General features: G+C 43.0%; 1 protein-coding gene across 2 annotated transcripts in view; it reads left to right on the forward strand.

Annotated features, from left to right (window-relative positions):
- The window catches only part of AQR (aquarius intron-binding spliceosomal factor), a 266,639-nt gene that overhangs the window by 219,097 nt on the left and 22,387 nt on the right, over window positions 1–25,155 (forward strand). For both annotated transcript variants that reach the window (XM_033951821.1, XM_033951822.1), the window contains exon 30: window positions 7,893–8,064. In XM_033951821.1, coding sequence (XP_033807712.1) covers window positions 7,893–8,064 — 172 coding nt within the window. The remainder of the gene's footprint in view (window positions 1–7,892; window positions 8,065–25,155) is intronic.

Raw genomic sequence — 25,155 nt, forward strand, 5'->3', positions numbered from 1 at the left:
GGAGCTTTGCAATTCTGACGCATGGGAGACTTTTTAGAGAACTGTGACCAAGTTAATGTTTTGTCTAGAATCTCCCATCCAAATAATGTGAGAGTGTGGACTAAATCCCAAATCAAGCCTTGAAAATGTTGTCAGGTGAGCCACCAGCTGTGTGAATATTGACATGTGCGTCTAGAGTCAAGGCTGCCTGGACATAACAGAAATAGATGGAGTTGATTCAAGACACGGTGCCAAAATTTAAGCACCAGGATGATGCACACTATGCATGAAGTCTATAACAGCAGTTCTATGTAGAATTGCCCTTATAGAATACTAACAGAAGTTAAGTTTTGTGTCTAATTTTAGTCATGGACACTTGTGCTATATCAAAGGCTGGTCTAAGAGCTCATGCCTAACTTTTTGCAATTAGGCACATAGGCCCGGATTCTCTAAACAGCGTATCAATCACACAACAGCACCGGAAAGATAGGCACCAGAAATGTAGCCTAGGGGTTTCAAGGCCTACATTTCCAGCACCTATCTATGCCGTGAATCGCACCTACATAGGTGCTTTACAGCGCCTAACACCTCTTCTGTTGTTAGTCATGCCTATAATGGTGTTAGGTGCCAATAGGCACCTCCAGATGCGTGATTCCAGTTAGGCACTTTAAATTTAACGTTTCTTGCCATTTCAAATGATGTTTCTCAATTCATTTAGATGGCTAAACTTAGGCTCTGTTTATAGACTTTTGTTTATAATTCCTAGCATTTTGTAACCGATGTGCCTAACTCCTTGACACACCCCAGGCCCACTCATGCACCTTCAGCATTCACTCCCCTTGGAAGTTGTGCGCAGTGGAATTGGCAAACACAACTTCTAGAATAGTAATTAAGGGCAGTTACACATGCAAATGCTAATTGATGCCATTAATTGACTTCAATTAGCATCTAATTATTAAGTTGCTTGTGCAATGCCCTTATTCTGTAACTTGTGTGTGCAAATTTGCAGTCAAGGCATAAATATGGGTGGACAAGTTTATAGAATCCGAGGATATATGTTTATCTGCAGTGACAGCAGATATTTTGGATTCAAATTAAACATACATCTCTTTTCCAGAGCTACAGCCAGTTTATGCTTCTCTCAAGGCAGGTGTTCTGAATTACAACTTTTTTCTTCCTCTATCTTTAGCACTTGCACACTGCTTAGATAAAACATAAGAGCTGCAATACAGGGACAGACTGAAGGTCCATCAAGCTACCATACAGGGACAGACTGAAGGTCCATCCTGTTTCCAACAGTGGTCAACCCAGGTCACAAATACCTGGCAAGATCCCAGATTTTTATTTATTTATTTATAAGATTATTATCAAGCATCTCATCTTGTACAGAAAATGTAATCAAGAAAACATAATATTTAAATTTACTTTCAATCCTGAAAGTGATTCAAAATATAAAGAAAAAACACATTTCATCTTAATCACACACTAGTCCTCAATTTGGATCCAAGATTAACAAAAAGAGTAGTTAAATTTAAAGAATAACTTTACAAGAAATTCACTTAATCTGTTGCTGAAGCAGAGGCAGAGCTAATTATCACTTGGATACAGATGGTATTCTACACTCAAGACGCTTCAGAGAGAGGAAAGCAATCAAGTGAGCAGGTTCTACAAACATATATTTAAAGGAACGGTATCTAATGACACATTTACATGAAAATCTAAGAAAGAAAAAAGTTCCTATCTGAGTCATGCCTGGTTTCAACAATAGAATTTCCCTTCTTCTCTTCCGAGTCTCCCTCGAGTCATCAGGAAATATCTGAATATGGAAACCCAGGAAGTCCTTAGATCTATTTTTAAAGAAAAGTTTAAGGATCCAGTCTCTATCTGGAGCCAAAGCTACAATCAGTAAGAGGGTGGCTGGAGTAGCCACTTCTCTGTTTGATTGTTCCAATAAAGTAGAAACATCCAAGGAGTAAAACAGATTTTATGCTGTGCAGTGGATTTCGCAAAGTCCATCTTAATGGTTTATGGACTTTTTTGTTTTAGGAAATTATCCAAACCTTTTTTTTTAAACCCTGTTAAGCCTTTGGTCATGTGGAATGGACCTTCATGTATCAGGCATTAGATTGGTTTGGCATAGGTTCAGGATTTATACAAATGATTCAAACATAGCTCCCCTGCTGCAAGATTGTATACTAATTTGTCAGAGTGTTTTAACTTGCAGAGAGGGGTTAGACAAGGCTGTCCATTATCTCCTTTGCTTTTTGATATTGTATTAGAACCCTTGTTATTAGCCATTCAACAAGCTAAGGGGAATCAGGGGATTCCTTATACATTACATTACATTAGTGATTTCTATTCTGCCATTACCTTGCGGTTCAAGGCAGATTACATCCAAACTAAAAGAAGAATTACATTCAAAATTTGAAGGAATAGAATAAGCGATGACATAAAATTTTTAAGGTAATAAAACGTTGGGTAAAGAGTTACCAACGGGAAGTAGAGGTCTTTAGGAGATAAGAATAGGGTGAATTATGGGGTTTTAGATAACGTTTGGTAGATAGAAGAATATTAGAGAGTACTAAGAGTATATAGATCGGGAATATAAAGTCTCTGCAAATGCAGATGATACACTGTTTCATTTGAGAAATTCAGAAATTACAATTCCATGCTTGGTTGAGTTGATTGAGAAATTTGGAAAATTTTCAGGATATAAGACGTCAGGAAGTACTTCTTCACGGAACGAGTGATAGAGCATTGGAACAAGCTTCCAGTACAGGTGATCGAGGCCCGCAGTATCCCAGACTTCAAGAATAAATGGGATACCTATGTGGGATCACTGCGAGGGTTATACCAATGAATAGGGTCGCTAGGATATTGACTTAATAGAGCAGGTTAGTAGAGTTAAGGGGGCCAGTAGACTTATAAGGGTGGGTCAATGGTGTGGGCAGACTTGATGGGCTGTAGCCCTTATCTGCCGTCATCTTTCTATGTTTCTAAGATAAATTGGAGTAAATCAGAAATTCTTCCACTTAATGTGCATTGTACAAGGGGCTTGTTTGACTCATTCTCTTTTATATGGAAGGAAGATGGATTAAAATATTTAGGAATTTGGATTAAAAATACGCTGGAGGACACAATGAAAGAGAATGAAAAATTTTTGTTAAAAAGGTTACAGAAATGTGTGAGCATTGGAATCCTTTACATCTTTCTTGGTGGGGGAGAGTTCAAACAATCAAAATGATGATATTGCCTGTGGTTTGTTATCAAATGAGTATGATACCCATTTTTTTTCAAGGGTCCTTTTATAAAAAATTAAATCGTATTCTTACAAAATTTTTTTGGCTAGGTAAAATGCCTAGAATTGCTTTAGTATCTTTACAAAAACCAATTAGGGAGGGTGGAGTAAATTTTCCAAATTTTTATAGGTATCATCAATCCTATATTTTACGCCTGGGTATGTATTGGGTCCTCTCAGAACTCATGGAAGATACTCCAGATTGGCTATGGTTGGAATGGCGACTCATGTTCCTTTTAATTTATCCAAATCTCAAAAATTGGTAAACAAATATTAATCTCCTCAACTGGATGTTCTACAATGGAAATATCATTGCACCATTCTAACAAACCGTTCAAAAAATAATAATAATAAAGAAAGGCAATCAGTACAGGCTTAGTTTACCCTTCATGATGACCAATAGCCACAGGCAGATATTCATGAAGTCTTAATAAATTCTGCCCCGTACATCATAATGCCATAGTATTTAATAAGTAGGCTGATAAAAATCGGGTGCAAGCATCCATCCAGTATAAAAAGACCAGGGGAAAAGAATATAAGAAAAGGGAAGTGAAAAAAGTACCCTGTAAGTCCAAAAACTACTAACAAAAATAAAAATAAAAAAGACAATAAAAAAGTCAAACATGTCCCAATCCTCATTCAAAAACTCAATCAAACAAGCATGAAAAATCCAAGTTCACATAACAATTCTGTGTCCAATCCTAATGCAAGTGGAAATCCTCGAATTCTTAATCCTTAATCGAGTGATGACAGCACGTCGTGAAAAAAAGCTATCAAAAATATCAACAGTAGTGCAAAACAGTAAAACACATATCAGCGCAAAATAGCAAAACATAAGAAACAATGTGAATGAAAAATGTAAAAACAAAGAAAACCAGCTGGAGAACTCAAACCACTAGTGGTTAGGAGTCCCGCCCGCAGCAATGACCGGGAGGGAACTTGTAGCATATAAAATCAAAATAACCACTTAGCTCAGACAGCCGGTAATTCACTGCAGATAACCTCCACTAGCTAGTATCAACGGGATCGCATCAGCAACGTGATTGATCCGTTGTCATCTTGGTGGTTTGAACTTTTGAATCCAGTTCTCTCTTTAAAAAATATCGATTTTATGACTGTCGAGCGTGGAGGTTATCAGCAGTGAATTACCGGCTGTCTGAGCTAAGTGGTTATTTTGATTTTATATGCTACGAGTTCCCTCTCGGTCATTGCTGCGGGCGGGACTCCTAACCACTAGTGGTTTGAGTTCTCCAGCTGGTTTTCTTTGTTTTTACATTTTTCATTCACATTGTTTCTTATGTTTTGCTATTTTGCGCCAATCTGGAGTATCTTCCATGAGTTCTGGGAGGACCCAATACATACCCAGGCGTAAAATATAGAATTGATGATACCTATAAAAATTTGAAAATTTACTCCACCCTCCTTAATTGGTTTTGGTAAAGATACTAAAGCAATTCTAGGCATTTTACCTAGCCAAATAAATTTTGTAAGAATACGATTTAATTTTTTATAAAAGGACCCTTGAAAAAAAACGGGTATCATGGAATAGACTTAATTATAACTTCTGGTGGAATTCGATGTCATATTTACAAAATGGAGAGCAAATAGCTGTACAAAAAGGGAATTTTAATAAATTTAATGAGATATGGTGGCCATTAACAAAATATTGCAATGAGTAGATACCATTTTACATTATAAATACAATTTAAGGTAGAAGGGATGGGAGGGGGGAATTTGAATTTATTAAATGATTAGATCACTAGAAAAGATTATTGATATGATATATTTGATTGAATGCAAGACTGAAAGGGAGGGAGGGATGGGATAAAAAATTTTATCTATTAGTATCATAAATGATAGAATTCCAATGATGTATTTATTGACAAATGTTTAATATATATGTATTTGCTGTAAGATGAAAAATGAATAAAGAATTTAAACCCTGTTAAGCTAACAGCTTTCACCACATTCCCTGGCAACAAAACTCCAAAGTTTAATTATACATTGAGTCTCCTTATTCCTTGACACCCCCTTTGGACACCCTGTACATATATGCTCACCATCACCAGATCCATTCTCTCTTCCTCACACCCAAACTCTGATCTAGACCCACCTCTAAATGCAAGAATAATGTCCAGTTGCTTCTGCTTATGGCACCATCATATTTCAAAATGGCTGTGCCAACTGTTCTAGTGCACCAAGATGAGTTAATCTGCCAAAAAAGGCACCATGATCAGTTGGGTACTTACTTTTTGAAATATGTTGGCACCAGACACAAAAGAAATTGGACATTACTCATGCCCTATCCTCCATGTACTTACCCTATATGTTATCCTTTCCTATTAAATATTGTATTTCCTCCCACCTTCCCTTTGTAATCTAATTATATTATGGAAAAAAAATGTCTTGTACTGTCTCGTAAAGAATATTGTTTGTCAGCTCCCCAATTTTATAATTATTGTAAGCCGCTTAGAAAATGGATAAACGGGATAATAAGTTTTAATAAAACTTGAAACTTTAGTAGTTTAGTTGGAGGTGATTGGAGGGATATCAGAGCAGCATCTTAGGTGATGGAGATGTTCAACACATCTGTTAAATCTTTGAGGAGATCAGGGGGTATATCTGGAAGAGTTTAACAAGAGTCCTTTCCAGAGGTCTGTGGAGGCTCTTGTGCTTGCAAAAGCCTTGCATTGAGGAACAGTGTTGTAAAGTATTATACTACACTAGTCTTTAAGCCCGTTACATTAACGGGTGCTAGAACATATGTGTGTGTGTCTGTCTTTATTTCTTTCTCTCTCTCTTAGCCGCTTTTTTTCTTTCTGCCTTTCTTTTTCCTTGGCTGTCCATCACCACCCCTTGCCTGCTCCCCCTGTCCATTTTCCCTTCCTTTTACCTCCCCTGTGTCCACCACCACCCCTTTACTGCTCTCCTTATGCAGCAGCAGCCCTTCTCCCTTTGTTTTACCTCCCCCCTGTCCAGCAGCACCTCTTTCCTTCTCCCCCTGTCCAACATTAGTCCTCTGTTCCTTTTCTTCAACCCCCTGTCCATCAGCATCTCTTTCGTTCTCCCCCTGTGCAACGGGTGCTAGAGTAGACGACTGGGTTTTTTTTCCTTTCTCTCTCTGTGCTTGGATGCTGTCTGTCTGTCTGTCATTCTTTCTGTCTGTGTCTCTGTCTTGCGCCCTGCCTGCCTGTATTTCTCCATTGCGCCATGTCTGCCTATCTCTCTGTGGCCCCCTTCTCTTCCCCTGCATGATTGGTGTGTGCCCCCAGAACACCCTTCCCCCCAAAGCAGCCCCGTTTCCCAATGCCCCTGGCCCCTTTTGTGCCATGCCTGCCTGCTCTGTGGCCCCCTTCTGTTTCCCCCCTATGATTGGTGTCTGGCCCAGGAAACCCCTCACCCCAAAACAGGCCCCTTTCCCTCTCCCCTTGTTGAGCTATGCCTGTCTGTTCTGTGATCCCCTGCCCATGACTGCTATGTGCCCCCAGCATACCCCTACCCACAAAGCAGCCCCTTTCCCTCTCCCCCTGCTTGCCTGCCTGCTCCCTGTGCATCAGCATCAGCATTTCCCTCCCCCTCACCTGTTCCTTCATAGCAGCATGGAGATAAAACGGCTCCCTTAGTTCTTTGCTGGATTTTTTTTTAAGTTTAAAGATGTCTACGCGGCTCCTCTCACGATCCGGCCTGCGTCGGAAGCCTTCTCTGACGCAGGCCGGGATCGTGAGAGGAGCCACGGCGGCAGTTTTAAACTTAATTTAAAAATTCAGCGAAGAACTAAGGGAGCCATTTTCAAAGCCGCCGCCACCGCTGCGGCTCCTCTCATGAGCTGCACTTATATTACGTCGGAAGATGAGAGAGGAGCCGCGGCAGCAGATTTGAAATGAAAATAATTTATGCGGCCAGCCGGCTCCCTCGAAACCCTCCTCCCCCCCCCCCTTTCCGTTCCCGCGGTCCGTCTGGCTGCGTTGTTCTCTCCCTCATTCTCAAACCGTCCGTGCCCTACCTTCAAACTTGCAGTTCAGGCCTTGAGGATCAGGGAGGAAGGCATTGTTTGGCGGCCGCTGGAAGTTGGGGGGAGTGATGAGCCAGCGGTGCATCTGGATTGTGAGCAGCCCTGCCTTTGGTGCTGTCTCGGTCCCACTAAACCGGCTGGCAATAACGAAGCCAGACATCACGGGGGCTTCCCCTCTTGCTAAATCGCTATAGGCTCTGCCGGTCTCGATCCCGCCCCTCAGGATCGAGACCGGCAGAGCCTTTAGTAATTTGGCAAAAGGGAAGAACCCATGACATCTGACTTTGTTATTGCCAGCCGGTTTAACAGGGACAGGACTGCTCACAATCCGGATGTGCCACAGGACTCGGCGTTCACTCGCTCTGTGACGGTTCGTCTTCTGCCAGTGACGTACTATGCGCGCATGCGCAGTCGTGTGGCCACATCCCGACAGAAAGGGGATCATGGAACACGTTTCGCTACTGCACATGCGCTGGCTAGCATTTTATTATTTAAGATATCATGTATTTGTTTCCCATTTTAGCATTGTAAGATTCCATATGTATGATATAAACAAAGAAAAAATTTAAATAATGAGGGTCCTTTTGTTTCATTATTGGTCAGCTTGTGTAACCTGTATAATTGGCGTTACAAGAATTTGGGTAACCTGCCACATGTACAACTTCTTTCTGAGTTCCGCACTGCCAACGCCGGCTTCCTGTATGATTTCCAGCTTATTAACGTGGAAGATTTCCAGGGTGTAGGAGAGTCTGAGCCAAATCCCTACTTCTACCAGGTGAGTGGAGACCTTTGTTTGCATATCGGATAATCGGAACTGTTTTTGTTGATAACTGAAATGCAAATACTGACAATATGAGGTTGACCATTGTAAAAACAATTATTCTATGATGGCATACAGCTATAATATGCCACACAAATGGTGGATCTGAAGTTTATTATTGATCATTCCAATATAACATACAGGTATATCACTTGATAGAAATAATAGAGCTGTGTCCATAAGAAAATAAATAATTAACATAAGAATAGCCTTACTGGGTCAGACCAATGGTCCATCAAGCCCAATAACCGTTCTCACAGTGGCCAATCCAGGTCACTAGTACCTGGCCAAAACCCAAGGAGTAGCAATAAGTTTCTCAATATATACCAACCCTAATATTAAAGTTTACAAAAATGGGAAGACCAATTAAGTGATTTCAAGAAAAGAAATATTAACTTGCAGAAAAGAAACATGGTGCACATGAAACTATGCACATCATAATATCAATACTGGCTAAGTTGAGCTAAAACAGAACGTCTGCAGAGTAACGGCATCTGGAAGAACTGCAGAACATTTATCACTCAAAAACAGCAATAATTGAGAAGGCTGAAAAAAATTATACTTTACAGTATTAATGCATTTACATGGAAAAAGAACCGTTTCCAAATTAAGTCTCTTTGAATTGAAAATGTAGCAATAAAAGTAGCAGGGCAAACAGTACCATATTTATCAGAGACTCTACACTAGATAGTCAAACAGTCATAAGAGACATCCAGTCATGTCAGCTGTCAGTCCAGAAATCCTACCAAAAGTTTTACTCAACCAGTTCTCCAGCGCTTCTGGTCGTCTCCTCCACTTGGCACATTTGCTGTATATTCATCTTATTGATGCCAATCTTGTAAGCTGACTTTTTGACTTATTAATTAAACATTTATTCGATGCAGCATATGTGTTGTTGAGTTGTCATTATCAAAAGACAATAAAGGTGAGCAGCTGCCTTTATTGGTGACAGCCTGATGGAAGAGGGGAATGCCCCCTAAAATTGCACGTGGAGCCTCTAAATAATTTTTTTTTTAATATTTAAGTATTTTTATTGATTTCAATATTATATCAAGTAAACTTGTACAAAAAGCAAATTTAACCAAAGCATATTACAATCATATAAATCCATACTTAACAATGTTAAGCAATACAAGAAAAACTGTTATGGTAAAATTAGCTCAAGTCCTCATTAGATCCAAGAATTAATTGTGAGAACATAAAGAAACAATCAAAAAAGTAATGCTATTCCTATAGATCGGGAAGGAAGTTACTATTTTCTTTTAGAGCTCAAATTTGAGTTTTCTCCTTGTCCAGGCAGGACATCGCCAGAAAATTAGTCAAATGTTGGAGCTCAAAGAATACATATTTAGTTGAGTGATAATGAACAATACACTTACAAGAATGTCTCAAATAAAATGTAGCCCCCAATGAAATGACCCCCGGTTTCAAAAGAAGGAAGTCACGTCTACGTTTTTGCGTTTCCCTTGTAACATTAGAGAACATTTGAATTTTACAACCAAGAAATTCCTTTTGTTTATTCTTTAGAAATAGTCTCAGTAACCAAGATTTATCAATAGAAAGAGCCAAAGTGGCTACTAATGTTGCAGGTGTTACCACTTAAACTAAACTAAACCTTAGGTTTGTATACCGCGCCATCTCTGCAAGCGTAGAGCTCGGCACTTTTACAGAGTTAGGATAGAAAGGAACTCCAATGAAGGGTTAAAGGAAAGGAACTAAGAGGGTAGAGAGGGGCCAAGGTACGAGAGAGCGGGAGGTATTAGATTTTTGAGAAGAGCCAAGTTTTCAGGTGTTTGCGGAAAAGTTGGAGGGAGCTGGAATTTCTGAGCGGGGATGTGAGGTTATTCCAGAGTTCTGTGGTTCTAAAGGGGAGGGATGTTACTAGTTTTCCTGCGCGGGATATACCTTTTGTAGAAGGGAAAAATAGTTTCAATTTTTGGGAGGATCTGGCGGAATTAGGGTTTGAGGAATTCCAAAAGAGTGGAATAACGGGAGGGAGGATGCCGTGAAGGATCTTAAAGGCTAAGCAGGCACATTTGAAGAGGACTCTGGAGGGTACTGGAAGCCAGTGAAGCTTGGATAGGAGTGGAGAGACATGGTCGAATTTGCCTTTTGCAAAAATAAGTTTAGCCGCGGCATTCTGAATTAGCTGAAGTCTATGTAGGTTTTTCTTAGTTAGGCTTATAAAGATGGAATTGCAGTAATCCAGTCTAGAGAGGATGGTGGATTGAACAAGGACAGCGAAGTGAGATTGATGAAAGCAGGATCTTGCTTTCCTCAGCATGTGAAGGCTAAAAAAAACATTTTTTTACCAAGGAGTTGATGTGATCATTAAAGGAAAGAGAAGAGTCTATGATGATGCCCAGGACTTTGCTTGAAAATTCGAGCTGAAGAGTGGGGCCGGAAGACAGTGGGATGGAGGTGGGTAATCTTTTCATTGAAGAATTTTGCTAGGACATCGGCTGACAGAGACGGGGGGAGCAAGGTGGGGTCCTTTTTTGAGTTAAGGAGCGCCAAATGTTAAACAACGCACTGATCTGGTTGTTGGATCTGGAGATCTTGTCTCCGAAGAAGTTCTTCCTGGCTTTTTTTAGTGCTGAATTATAAAGTTTAATATTGACCCTCCAGGTTTGTCTGTCTGAAGGGGATTTGGATTTTTTCCATTTGCCCTCCAAAGCGCGACATTTCTGTTTCAGTTCTCTGTGAAGTGGGAGGTACCAGGGGGCCTTTCGGGGGTAGGAGATGGTTTTAGTGGATATTGGAACAAGGGAGTGGTAGATGGATTCGGAGAGGGAGGTCCAATTGTGCCAATTGGATTCAGAATCTGTAGGCTTAGGATTGGAGGAGAGTTGATTGAGGAATTTGGACCAGAATAGATCGCTCAAAATTTTTTTGCGGAAAGTTATGGAGTGGGAAGAACGGGATGGGGATTCGAGATGTGACATGAAAATAGGGAGACATGTAGCCCCTAAGAAGTGATCAAACCAAGGGACTTGTTCCCAACGAGTGTCGTCGGTTGAGGTTTTGAAGGCGGTAAGATCAAGGAAACTAGTGAAGTCTAGTGTGTGCCCCTTTTCGTGGGTTGGAGAGGAGGTAGGTGGGGGGAAACCTAGAGAGGTAAGGAAGTTGTTAAATTCGATCGTGTCCTTACTGGTGATATCGTCGAGGTGGAGATTGATATCACCAACGATCAGTAGTCTTTGAAATTTGAGGAAGGCGTTTGTTATGGCCTCACTTCCTTATCTGACTTTTCCAGAATCTCTGTAATATTCATTACTTGACCTTCAGTAGGCTCAGGTTGCTGTTGGTGTGGAATTTTGCTGGAGAGATAATAAACTTGGACGAATGGTGGAAGATTATCTTCCGGAGCTTCCAAAATTTCTAATAAATATCTTCTGAGCATATCTCTAGGTGTTACCAAAGTTATTCTTGGAAAGTTTATCAATCTCAAATTATTACTACGTGCCTGATTTTCTAATGACTCTACTTTTCTTCTAAGATTCAAGTTGTCTTTAATTATAGTTTCCTGGAGTTGTTTTATTGAAACCATATCCTGCTGAGTCTTTTCAAGTAAACTATTAGAAGAAGTCATATCCAATTTTATTTTTTCTAATTCTTCTGAGTGGTGAATAAGTTTATTTTCAATCTGTTGGAAATTGGGACTAATTACCTTCCCAAAATTTGCTACCAGTCCCAGAGGGCTTCTAAGGTCACCTCAGCAGGTCTATCCCAAAAAGTAGCTTGTATTGTAGTTCAGAGTCTCTCACCTTCCTTGGTTTGTTCTGGTTTCTGTTCCTTCTGGTTCAATCCTTCTCCAGGTGTTGTAGATCCCACAGAGTCTTCCCTGGAGGTTGCCCAAACTGGGATCTCCATTTCCAAGCTTCCCGGTGTTAAGTTGTCTGCCTCTGGGGAAAGTAATACCCATTCTTCCAGGGTTTCCTGACCCCTGGGTGAGCTGGCCAACTGTGGTGGTGGAGGCGGTGCTCTAACATCCGGGCTAAGGGTTGTGTCTGGCCAAAGAGGAGTCCCGTCGGTCTCACCCACACCTGGGATCCTCAGAGGGCTAGCGTTCGGATTCGCAGCAGCAGCTCCCTGCATCCTCCAAAGAAGTTCTTCAATGTTGCCGAGGGACGGCAACTCGGAGCGGTGCAAGGCACCAGCAGCGCTCCTGCCTCTCCTCTTCGGCATCACATCACGGAAACAGGTACGAGGAGGCCAGGAACCGCAGTTTCCAGCCAAAAATCATGTAACTAGAAGAGCTTCGATCGGCGGCGTGTACCCGATCACTTAGGCAGAGGCCATCTTGGATCTCTTACTGCAGTCTTTCTCTAAATAAAATTTTACCTTTACAGAAATTCCTGCCATGAAAGCAGTGAATTCTGGGACCATACAGAAGTGAGTATTCTGGTGTGAAGCTAGCAATAAAGTAAGTTCTGCTGGGACTGTCAGTCCAGCAGAACCGGACCAGCATCCAAATTCAAGATATAGTGAGTACAAAACTTTCAGAAGAGAAATAAAAACCCTGCTATTAAAGAAATCCATCAAGACAAACTAACACCGCAGGAAGTATTTCAATCTCCCCCAGATCCTACAACCTTCTAACTAAATTATCTATCTTATAATGACCCTGAAACAATGTCCAGATCTGCCCCAAAGTAACCTGCTCTACTTTGTAACTCTCCTGGAAATATCCAGATAACCTCTTGTGTAATCCGCCTTGAACCGCCAGGTAATGGCAGAATAAAAATCATTAATGTTATGTTATAACCAAACTATTCTTAACACTAACACATTCAAATGATTTCATTTAATGATTTTTTTGAATCCAGAGCATACAGTCTCTCCCTTGCTCCTTAGTAGCCTTAAAATTCTGAAACAAGCACATTCCCCAAATTATCAATATCTAACCAAAGGGATTTCAGTATAACAGTCTGGGGGTTTTCATTTGAGTACTCACTAAAAGTCCCAGCAATTTCCATTCACCAGACTGGCCAGGCTTTTCTGTTGCTAATGCTGACATCAAGCCTGTTTTTACTGAGCTGTTATAGCGAAGGTTATTTTTCCAAGTGTCCTTGTCAACTCAACATCAGCCTATAGGTTTGATCTCCCTGCTTTGCTACCCCCAGAGAGTCTCCAACTCTCTTTTTTTCTGCTCTTTTCCCAGTGGCCACCCAACTAGAGCAACTGATGTACCTAGATTTCAGCACACAATTTCATCAATTGGACCAGTAACCATAGTTTCCGTTGCAATAGGAACGATATTCTGTACTGTAGGGTTATCCATCTAATCTTACCAGCTATTGCAGAAGATGGCCATCAGGCCTTGAGCATGTGCAGATGCTCAAGGCCCAGCAGAAGAGGAGGCCGATCTTCGGGCACCGACACCAAGCACAGGACATGCCGGTGCCGGTGCCCAGATGACGGTAAGAAGTGGTGGGGGGGTGCCCAATCACGGCGGGAGGGGGGTGCCCAATCACGTTGGGGGAGTGCCGGATCTCGGCGGAGGGGTGCCGAATCGTGGGGGGGAGGGTGCCAGATCGCAGGGGGGGGCCTTCGGGGGGAGCAATGCCGGTTCTCATGGGGGGGGAACCTATCAAAGCAAGTTTTCATTATTTCCTATGAGGAAACTTGCTTTGATAAACGAGCATTTTGGATTACAAGCATGCTCCTGGAATGGATTATGCTCGTAATCCAAGGTACCACTGTAATTCCTTATTCTCACCATCCAATTAGGCCGTGGCACAAAATCAGGTGAAAGGAAGACGTCTTTTCTCAGCTTAGCAGATATAGAAATTCTTCTGTTGAGGGACAGTTCGTCAGCAACTGGAGAAGCTGTAAATTAGGTTGGCAGCAAAGGTTTCCTTTATGTGATGGAATCCAGATCTGTATAAATATCTGGTTCTCTCTCTCAGGCAGAGAGTCACAAGAGGTAACTTTCCAGGTCTTAATTATTATAGAAGATGTGCAGAGAAAACCTATGATAAGATGCAAGTTCCCTCACATCCCAACACAGACTAAATTAATAATTAGGCACATTCCACTTGGCTTATCAGATGACCTCTCCAGACCAATCCAGAAACATAACTTAGATGAATAGCCTTTCTGTATAGAGTCTCGCTCAGGCCATGAAACAGAGGCGCCTTCATTAGATAAGACTAGCACATGAGCCATGACTCCCCCAAGATTCACACAGGCTGAGCATTTAGGCATAGCTGGATGTCCTTGACAATAATACAGTTCTGGTACATACCCAGAATGCATCAGGCAGAAACAGCAAAGATGTATTCTTCTTTCTCTTCTTGCTAGGTTTAGGCTGGAATGATTTCTTCCAATCAATGATTTAGGCTTGATGATGTCAAAGAGGCCTAACCTTCAGGTGCAAATAAGGAAACCCCTACAGAGCGCAAGCTGTTAGGCATCAGTGATGTTCTGTCAGGTTTCCAAGCATGCTGGGGGGAGCCCCTGGTCATGCGGTTGAGATCTATGGGGGTTGAGGATCAGTCCAACATTAGTCCGACTGGCTGCCCAAAGATTTTGGCGATGAGACTGACTTGCAATTTCTTCTCCTGGCTTTGCTACACTTCAGGGAGCTGAATGCAGGCTGCAGTTTTCCCCTCAGCACATGGTCTGGAGTACAGTACAGGCTGTGACAGTCTATAGAGTAGATTATGTGGTAGATGCTCCTATATGATATCATCAGAGTTTTGAGCAAGATTTCGGCTTACTCCATTTCAGCCTGCAGAATGTTCTGGATTAGGCAGTGAGCAGGCAATTCTACCTCCAAGGCCACTCTTAGCAGGTTCCCCTTCAAGGACTGTATGCTCTTTGGAAAAGGCCTGGATGATCTGATGGCCAATGTGGCAAATCGTTGACCAAAATCCCAGCCAGACATAAGACCCCAAGGATTTAGAGGCTATGGTTGGTCTTCCTTTCATGGAACAAGGCGTGCCCATAAGTATGCAAGGGGATGCTCCTCTCAGAGGTGCTATCAAGGATCCCATCAAAGGTTTTCAGGGGGGACACAGAAGCCAAGGCTCTGGCTCCCGCTCCACAGTGCCTCCTAAATAGCATTAATAATGCCAAACCAGAGGCCGATCCCCAGAAAATAGGGGGTCAGCTCTTAGAGTTTTGGGAGGCCTGAGCTTGGTTATCCTTCAACCACTGGATTTTGGACATCATTTGGCAGGGCTACAAGTTGAAATTTGCTTATCCCCTCATAGATTGGTTCGTAATCTCTCTGGCGGGCCTGCCAGAGAAAGCATACAGGGTGCTAGCTACGGTACAAAGGCTGCTGGAAATCTGAGAACCATAGAGCCAGTACCCCCAGAAGGATTAAGTTCAGGCAGATACTTCATATATTCAGATAATTGGAGATTCATACTGGACCTCAAGCATGTCAATGCCTTGCTGAAGATATTGCGATTTTGCATGAAAACCGTCCGCTCGCTATTTAACCCCCTCTTTTACTAATGGGTTTTAGCTCCTGCAGCAGCGGTAACTACTTCTGACGCTCATAGAATTCCTATGAGCGTTAAAGCAGTTACCGCCGCTACCAGCGCTATGCATTAGTAAAAGAGGGATAAGTTTGTTAATGCTTTTCCTAAAAAAAATTTTTTTTATTAATTTCTCTTATGACCTTCTAATCAATATGCTATGCTATTATATGTCTTATAACCCACAAGTTTTCACCAGTATTCCATGAGATTTACAGAAATAGTTAACCCTCATACAAAGGAATTACATATTAAAAAAAATAAATAAATAAGAATAATAGCAATAATAATACAATTATCCTCATCAAAAAAGTAAGTTGTCAGAATTATACAAAAGCAGTAAGAGTCAAGCTGTCTTAATTCGTAAGGCAATTTAGTCCAGGACTTTGATATGCAAAAGAGAACTCAAATAGACACATACTTGTACATGTAAAACAGACAGACAATGCAACTTATAACACTGCAAACATCTAGCAAGCATAAATGATTTAAAAACATTTAGCCAAGCAACTAAACCAGATGAATTAAGTCCATAAATTGCCTTATAAATCATATATGCCAACTTAAATTGGATAGATTAATCATGGAGGTATGAAGCTAGTGCTTCAGAGGCCCTGAGTCAGTTTCATCAATTACTTCTACACCTATGAGCACACAAAGTTGCCTACTGCTAGTGATTTTTCCCTTAGAATCAGCCATGCTGGCATTGGTACAGAGGTCTATGCTGACATCAATTAAATCCAGGGTTCATATTAGGCATTGTAGCATGCATAGGCATGCCAGGCAAGTTATTACAAACTATAGCCTGCCTCAGTATTTACAGCACTTTGAAGACCAGATGAGGTGAGCTCATAGCCTATAGATATTTGCAAGGCAGCAGCACTGAGCTTTTGTCTACCCGTTCTCTGCTGCCTTGATAAAATGGCCTATTCTATATCGCTTGATAGACCGGTATAGTTCCTTACGGATGGGTATTATACCTCACTGCTACCAGCAGGTGGAGACAGTTTAAATTTGTATATTAGTTCAGCTTCCCTTCTACTAATCCAGTCTTCCTCAGTCTCCAGTAGCAGGTGCTAAGGCTAATTTGGCTCCTCTCTTATCACTGTTGGAACTTTGTTTTTGTACTTCTGGTTCCCCTTTTGTGTTGGATAGAGCTTGGACGAGTCCTGTTTGGGGATCCGTCCAACCTCGGGGGTGTTAAACCCAGCGGGTCTCGTGCTAGGTCCTTCCCCTCACCTTCTTCCATCTCCTCATATTTTTGTAGAGGTGTCTCAGCAGGCAGCCTAACCCCCTGGTTGGTCAGCCCTCCAGCTTTGAGAGCCGTGAAGTCTGTTCTGTAAAAAAAAAAAAAAAAAAAGTCCCGAGGTGTACCAGTCTAAAGGGCTAAATTCCCTTTATAACTGCCTTTTTTCTGGGTTTTTCTCATCTAACCGGCACTTTTCTTACAGGTAGGGCAGTTTTCAGCAGAATGACCACTTTTAAAGGGAAAAAGTGCTCATTGTGCTCCTGATGTGAGGTACTCGCGGCCGTCCTGTGCAAGCATTGTGCAGGCCAGAACGGTGGGGAAGCCTCGTCTGCAACGGATGCCGGTGGCCAGGGCACCCGCCGCATGTACCTCACGAGTCAGGTTCAGATCATAGGGAAGCCCGGGCTTCCCCTGATGCCCACGCAGAGGGTTCCCCAGTCGCCGACAGTCAGGGAGAAAAGGATTCCCTTGCTGCCGGAACGTCTGGGGATTCCCTTTTCGCATCGGTCGGTTCCTCGGCCTCAGCATCGGGAAAGTCCCAGGCTTTTCAGACACGGCAGGCCGCAGGAGCTCCGATTTTGGTGGGTTCAAGTCCAATTTCGGCGGGAACCTCTTTCATTTCAGTTACCTCAGGTGACCTCCCCCTGTTCTGGAAATACAGGGGCAAGATATGGCAGGGGCCGCCGGAGGTCTTTCTCCCTGAATTTTTGTTAGCACTTTGTAAATCTTATATGCTGGTGGCAGGAGGTTCCGTGTCCACTCCTGGGGGGGAGGGGGGTTCCCTCGACATCTTCCTCAGCGTGGCCCCACCCAGCGGCAATTTTTCCCTCCTCTACTCATCTCTCAAACAAATGCCTGAGGGTCTCTTGGGATGAGGATTTTTACCCAGAGGAGCATGATGACTTTGATGAGGACCTGGACCCTTGGGGAGAATTCCAGGATCCTTTTGGGGAGCCGGATTCTGCCAGCGAGGGGTTCGAGCACCCTTTAGCTGGCAAAGATGTGCCTGTAGTGCACATTTTTCAGCGGGAAGAGCTTCATGGAAACATAGAATATGACGGCAGAAAAGGGCCGATGGCCCAACAAGTCTGCCCACTCAAGAACCCTCCCTCCCAACTAGTCTGCCTACTCAAGAACCCTTCTTCCCTGGAGTATCTATCGTTTGAGCATAATTCTGTAGTACTCCCACCTGTTTGTCCCATCGACTCTTGAAGTCGAGCACGCTACTTGCCTCGACCACCTGGCGGGGAAGATCATGCCATCGATCAATCACCCGTTGGGTGAAGAAGTATTTCCTGGTGTCACCATGAAATTGTCCTCCCTTAAGTTTTAGTGGATGCCCTCTTGTTGCCATGGGACCCTTCAGAAAAAAGATTTCCTCCTTCACTTTGATGTGACCCATGATGTATTTAAATGTTTCTATCATGTCCCCCCTTTCTCTGCGCTCCTCCAGAGAATATAAGCGCAGTCTGATCAGGCGTTCTTCATATGGGATGTCTTTAAGTCCTGAGACCATCCTAGTGGCCATTCTCTGTATCGACTCCATCCTCTTCATATCCTTTTGATAATGTGGCCTCCAAAATTGGACACAGTACTCCAGGTGAGGTTTCACCATGGATATGTATAACGGTAGTATGACTACCGGCTTTCGGCTGATAAAGCTCCTTCTGATGCAACCCAGCATTTGTCTTGCCTTTGCTGAAGCTTTTTCCACCTGATTAGCAGCTTTCATATCTTCCCGGATGAGAACTCCCAAGTCCCTTTCTGCAGTAGTTCTTGTTAAGTTTTCACCATTCAAGGTGTATGTTTTGCATGGATTTCCGCTCCCAAGGTGCATTACTTTACATTTCTTGGCATTAAAGTTTAGTTGCCAAGTACTGGACCATTTTTCCAATACAAGGAGGTCTTGCTCCATAGTGTTGGGCCTGGTTGCGCTGTCAGGTTCATGAGTTAATTCTGCAGGTCTCCTCGGTTTTGCATTTTGAAGACACTGTGTCGGAGCCTCTGCATACGCTGGACCCCTTGCTTAAGAGGATCCGCTCTGCTTCCCGGTCTTTTCCTATGCATCAGGGTATTCGGGATATTATGCTCGCACAGTGGCAGGTGCCAGAAGCCCCTTTTTGTTTTACGCGCTCTATGGCCCACCTGTATCCCATTCCTGAAAGGGATAGGGACACTTTGAAGTCACCCGTAATGGACGTGGTGGTCTCGGCCATTTCTAAGAAGCATGCTAGATGTTCAAATTTCAAAATCCCCTCAATCACTGATATAGAATCCCTTATTCAACAAGTCAACCTAAAGAATTCCGGATCTGAGATCATTCCTCCTTACTATCTAAAAAAATATTTTTCTCATTTTGGACCTCTTATCCACTCACTAATTCAGGATAATCTAATCACAGCCACTGTCCCCTCCCTCTGGAAAACCGCTATCATTACCCCTATCATCAAAGATCACAAAATTAGCATAAATGAATCTACAAACTATCGGCCAATAGCTAACTTGCCATTCTTGGGGAAATTAACAGAGAAGCTCATATTTAATCAACTCTCTGACTTCATAGAGAGCACTAATGCATTACACCCAAACCAAACAGGTTTTCGAAAATTTCATAACACAGAATATTCACTAATAGGATTAACTTCAAACATTCAATATCATTTGGACCACCACAAATCCGTCATTCTTTTCTCTCTAGATATCTCAGCAGCTTTTGACACCATAGACCATGACTTACTGTTACGTAGGCTAGAATCAATAGGCATAACAGACAATGTCCTAAATTGGCTAACTTCATATCTCACTAATCGCTCTTCTTCCGTTAAGTTCAATAATGAAATGTCCAAAACTTATTCCTCCACATTCGGTATCCCTCAAGGATCCATCTTGTCTCCTCTCTTGTTTAACCTATTTCTTTTCCCACTGCTAAGCATTTGCCAGTCCATAGGCCTCACCCCATTTTCCTATGCTGATGATATTCAACTTATACACCCCTTGGATCCAAAATGTGATAAAGAAATCAATTCCATTAATCACAAACTGGAAATAATACACACCTGGCTTAATTCAAATAAATTAGCTCTCAACATAAAGAAGACTAAATCTGTACTTGGAGAAAAGATATAACTTGGAGAAAAGATATAACTGATAAATTCATTTACCCTCAATAACACTACATTAAACTTAGTCCCTTCAGTTAAAATCCTTGGAGTAGTAATCGATGAAAAACTTACCTATCGTGATCATATTTCCCTCACTATTAAAAACTGTTTTTTCAAACTACGTCTTATCAGGTCGATATCCAAATTCCTGAGTCCTAATTCCATTAAGATACTAATCCATTCTCTAGTAATAGCAAAACTCGACTATTGCAATGCACTTTTTCTCAATATCACACAGAAAGAAAAAAGGAGATTACAATTGATTCAAAATACCGCTATTAAACTAATATATAATGCAAGGAAATATGACCATGTCTTTCCACTACTGATAGATTCTCATTGGCTCCCAATTAGTCACAGAATCACCTTCAAAATATTACTGCTTATCTTCAAAACTTTGGCCTCCGACGAACCCCAATTCATATCTAGACTCTTAATACCTCACACTTCCCAATGTTCACTTCGTTCTGCTGGCCAGAATCTTCTTTCAGTCCCCTCCCTGAAAATCATTGGTACAAGAAAAGCAGATATATTCTCCGTGACTGGTCCCCTATGGTGGAATGCTCTTCCACAATTCATTCGTAATGAAAAAGATCTTTTAACATTTAAAAAACTTTTAAAATCCTATTTATTTAAAGATGCTTTCAATATTTAAATGCAGAGTTTGATTCCTAAGAATGCTGTGGCTAACTTCCCTTTCCCTTTTGTTTTTTCCCTTCTTCTACCCCAAATGAAAATTGTAACTTTTATCCTTTCCTTCCCAATTTCACGTTTGTTTACGACAAAAGAATATTGTTAAATGTGCACCTCCTTTATCTTTCTATATTTTTGATTTGTACATCGCTTAGTGATTCTAATAGGCGATTTATCAAATTTTATTAATAAACTTGAAACTTGAAAGACCCGGAGGAGCGTAAGTTGTAATCGCTCTTTAAACAGATGGCTCTGTCGATCCAGGTGGCGATGTGTGGCGGGCTAGTGGCTCGAACGTGTTTTCATTGGGCCCAGCATGTCCTTGACAGTAAATCTGAAAATTGGAACTTGCTTAAGCAGGAAGTTGCCAAAATTGAATTGGGTGCTTCTTATCTCTCGGATGCCATGTATGACCTCTTGTAAGCTTCTGCCAAGTCTTTGGCCTTTGGAGTGGCAGCACGCCGTAACTTGTGGCTTCGTACTTGGTCAGCGGATTCGACATCCAATGCTAAGTTGATGAAATTCCCTTTTAAAGGATCTTTCTTGTTTGGTGAAGACCTGGACAGGTTGGTCAGACTATCACTGGTTCCAGAGTTTGTCGCTTGCCTGAGGATAGGCCTAGGTCACTGGCTCGAGGTGGTGCTACTCTTGGGCGTGATTTCCGCCACTTCCGCTCTGGGCTCTCTAGAGGCCGATTCTTCCAGCGCATGCAGTCGTGTTTTGGGGCCCGTCAGGGTGCAGGTAGCGCCCTCGCCGGGTCCCCTGCCGCCCGTCCTGCCCAATGATTCCTTGCAGGCGACCATCTTGGTTCCAGTGGGCACGCGGCTGAGAGACATTTATCCAAAGTGGGCAGACATCACATCCGATCAGTGATCTGGGACGGCTACGCTTTGGAGTTCGCCCGATCCTTCCCAGACCATTTTCTCGCTTCTCCTTCACAGGTGGCGTTCATCAGACCCTTTCAAAAACTGTTGGCTCTCCATGCGGTGGTTCCAGTTCCCCCACAGGAGTAGTGCACAGGTTGGTACTCGATTTACTTTGTGGTGCCAAAGAAAGCAGGGACCTTTTGACCCATCTTGGATTTGAAGGGGATCAACAGGGCTCTTCACGTGCATTCCTTCTGCATGGAAACTTTGTGGTCTATGATTCTGGCAGTTCAGCCAGGGGAGTTTCTGACCGAGGCCTACTTACACATTCCTATTCAGGCCTCCCATCATCGCTTCCTGTACTTTGCGATCTTGGGGCAACACTATAAGTTTTATGTACTTCCCTTTGGTCTGGCCACAACTCTGCTGACGTTCACCAAGGTGATGGTGGTTGTTGCGGCAGCGTTGCAAAAAGAGGGCATTCTTGTTCATCCCTACCTGGATGACTGGTTGATTCGAGCCAGGTCATTCCGGGAGAGCACTTGGGTCACGGCTCGGATTGTGGAGTTTCTGCAGTCGCTGGGATGGGTAGTCAACCTTGCCAAGAGCCGGTTGTCTCCATCTCAGCACCTGAAATATCTAGAGGTCCTTTTCGACACCTCCTTGGGGAAGGTCTTCCTTCCGGAGGCCCGGGTAAGCAAATTGCAATCTCAGATTCACCTGCTTATGGTGTCCCGGTGTCCTCGGGCGCAGGATTTCCTCCAAGTCTTGGGGTTGATGGCGGCTTCCCTCAATGTAGTGAGTTGGTCGCGGGCCCACATGTGTCCTCTTCAGTATGCTTTTCTTCGGAGGTGGTGGCCTCAGAGGCACAGTCTGGATCACCCTGTTCCGGGCTTAGCTCGGGGCAGTCTTCGTTGGTGGCTCCAGACCCCTTATCTTGTACAAGGGATGAGTCTGGACCAGCCGCAGTGGATGATGCTGCTCCCGGATGCCAGTCTTCTCGGTTGAGGAGCTCAGTGTCTAGGTCACTCAGCTCAGGGCACCTGGTCCACGGAGGAGGCTTCTTGGTCGATCAATGTCTTGGAGACCAGAGCCATCCTTCTGGCATTGCTAGCCTTCCAGTCTTTTCTGATGGACAAGTCAGTCAGGTTCTATCAGACAATGCCATGGCGGTGGCCTATGTCAATCATCAGGAGGGCACCAGGAGCACTTTGGTGGCACAAGAGGCGACTGCTCATGGTCTGGGCGGAATCGCATCTTTAAGAAATATCAGCATCCCAAATAGCCAGAGCAGAGAATGTTCAAGCGGACTTCCTAAGTTGTCACGTGCTAGATCCCGGAGAGTGATGTCTAAGCCAGGTGGCTTTTCAGTTGATAGTGCAGTCTTGGGGTCAGCCCCTCATGGACCTGATGGCCACAGTTGTCGACGCCAAAGTATCCCACTTCATCAGTCGTCACAGGGATGCTCTGGTTCAACCACGGCCAACGGAGGGGTTGTTGTATGTGTTCCCTCCGTGGCCATTAGGGGGCAGAGTTCTTCTCCACATAATTCGCCATCCGGGCCTTGTGGTTCTGGTGGCTCCGGATTGGCCTCGACAACCATGGTACGCGGATCTGGTGAGACATCTGGTGGTGGATCCTCTTCCTCTGCCTCTCTTGAACGACCTTCTAACTCAGGGTCCCATTCCAATGTTCAATCCGGGTCCCTTTTGTCTTACGACTTGGCTCTTGAAAGGGGTCACCTAGGTATTAACCTAGGTAAGAAGGGGTATTCAGATAAGTGATCTCAATTCTCTTGGGATCCCGGAGGCTTTCCACCTCTCGGGCTTATGTGAGGGTTTGGCGTCTATTTGAGGAGTGGTGTGATGCGCATGGAGTGGTCTCTTCGCGCTTCCCTGCCTAATATCCTAGAGTTTTTGCAGGATGGTCTGGATAGGGGACTGGCTTGGTCTTCTCTCTGAGTTCAGCTTGCAGCCTTGTCAGCCTTTCGGAGGTTAGTGAAAGGTCAGCGAAACTATTGCTTACGCTTATCTTCTGAAGAAGTCTATTCCTGACTTTCTCAAGGCTCATTCCACTAGGGGTCACCTTCTCTGGTGCCTCCAGTGTATATTTGCAAGGCTGCATTCTGGTCTTCTCTGCATTCCTTTGTCAGACACTACCATGTAGATGTTCAAGCGCGTTGGGACGCAGCATTTGGTGAACATGTTCTGGTGTCGGCCCTTCTGGAGTTCCACCCTTGATGAGTACTGCTTTGGTACGTCCCATCCATAAGGAACTATACCAGTCTATCAAGCGATACAGAAGGAGAAATAAGACTCTTACCTGCTAATTTTCTTTCTGTTAGCTTGTAGACCGGTATAGTTCCCCACTCTATCTGTCTTTGTGCGGTGATTGCATGTTTTTGCTCGCATGCAGATTATGAATTTTTCTGTGGGTTCTAGTATTTTTCTAGGGCCGTGGAGAATTAAGAACAGTGGCGATGGCTCAGCTAGTTTAGCTGGTGAGCTGGGGGATGGTTTATTTTCCAGGATAAAGTTCTACACATGTTCCAACAGTTGTTTGCAGATGTTTGTTGTTTTTTTCACTCCTGTTTGGAGTGTATTTTACTGTTTTCAGTTAATAATTTTCCTAGGTTCTGCTTGGCTATTTGGCAGATTGGATTAGTAGAGGGGATGCTGTACTAATATACAAATTTGATCTCAGTCTCTACCTGCTGGTAGCAGTGAGGTATAATACCCATCCGTAAGGAACTATACCGGTCTATAAGCTAACAGCAACAAAATTAGCAGGTAAGAACCTAATTTCTCCTTTGCTTTCCTGCAAGACCTATTCTGAGAGCCAAGCCCATCTCCCACCTTCTTAAGAGCTGCCATCTTGCTCCCTTCTTTCATTATGTTCTGTGGTTTCAGAAATGCTCAAGAAATTCAAGACATCATAGAGCCTTCTTTCTAGATCACAGACATATAATAAACTAAAGTTTTACTACTTGGGATCTAGCTAGGGACTTGGGTTGGCCACTGTTGGAAACAGGATACTGGACTTGATGGACCTTTGGTCTTTGCCAGTATGGCAATTCTTATGTTCTTAAGTACGTGCTAGTGGAAAGTTGTGTCTAAAGAATATCTGCAGATTTTGAAACAATGCAGGCAATTTGAATATTTCCCCCTTAGTTTAAGATAAAGTTTATCTGATGTTTGCCTTGTGCAGTATTTATAAATAAACACAAGTGGTAACACCCAGTCAAAAATGCTACTGTGTTAAACCTGCCAATATTTCAACAAGCAGCAGCCCTATACTCCCCTAAAGCTTCTTGAAGCAGTCTGTTTATACATTACATAAGGCCTCACCCAGAGGTTTAGCTTAAAAAGTTTGTGCAGGGTGAGTATTGCTTGTCGTGTTAATTCTCAAACACGGGAATGGTCTTTTAAAGTATTGTTTCTCTTAATCCCGTTGTTGAACCTGGGCTCTGAGAGGTGGAAGGGGAAGGTGGAAAGGGACAGGTTCTTCAGCCTATTGGGAACTACAAGAACAAGGGGGCACTCTGAGAAATTGAAAGGGGACAGGTTTAGAACCAATGCTAGGAA

Source organism: Geotrypetes seraphini, chromosome 7 (assembly GCF_902459505.1).
Source record: "Geotrypetes seraphini chromosome 7, aGeoSer1.1, whole genome shotgun sequence".
In the NCBI taxonomy this organism is placed as follows: domain Eukaryota; kingdom Metazoa; phylum Chordata; class Amphibia; order Gymnophiona; family Dermophiidae; genus Geotrypetes; species Geotrypetes seraphini.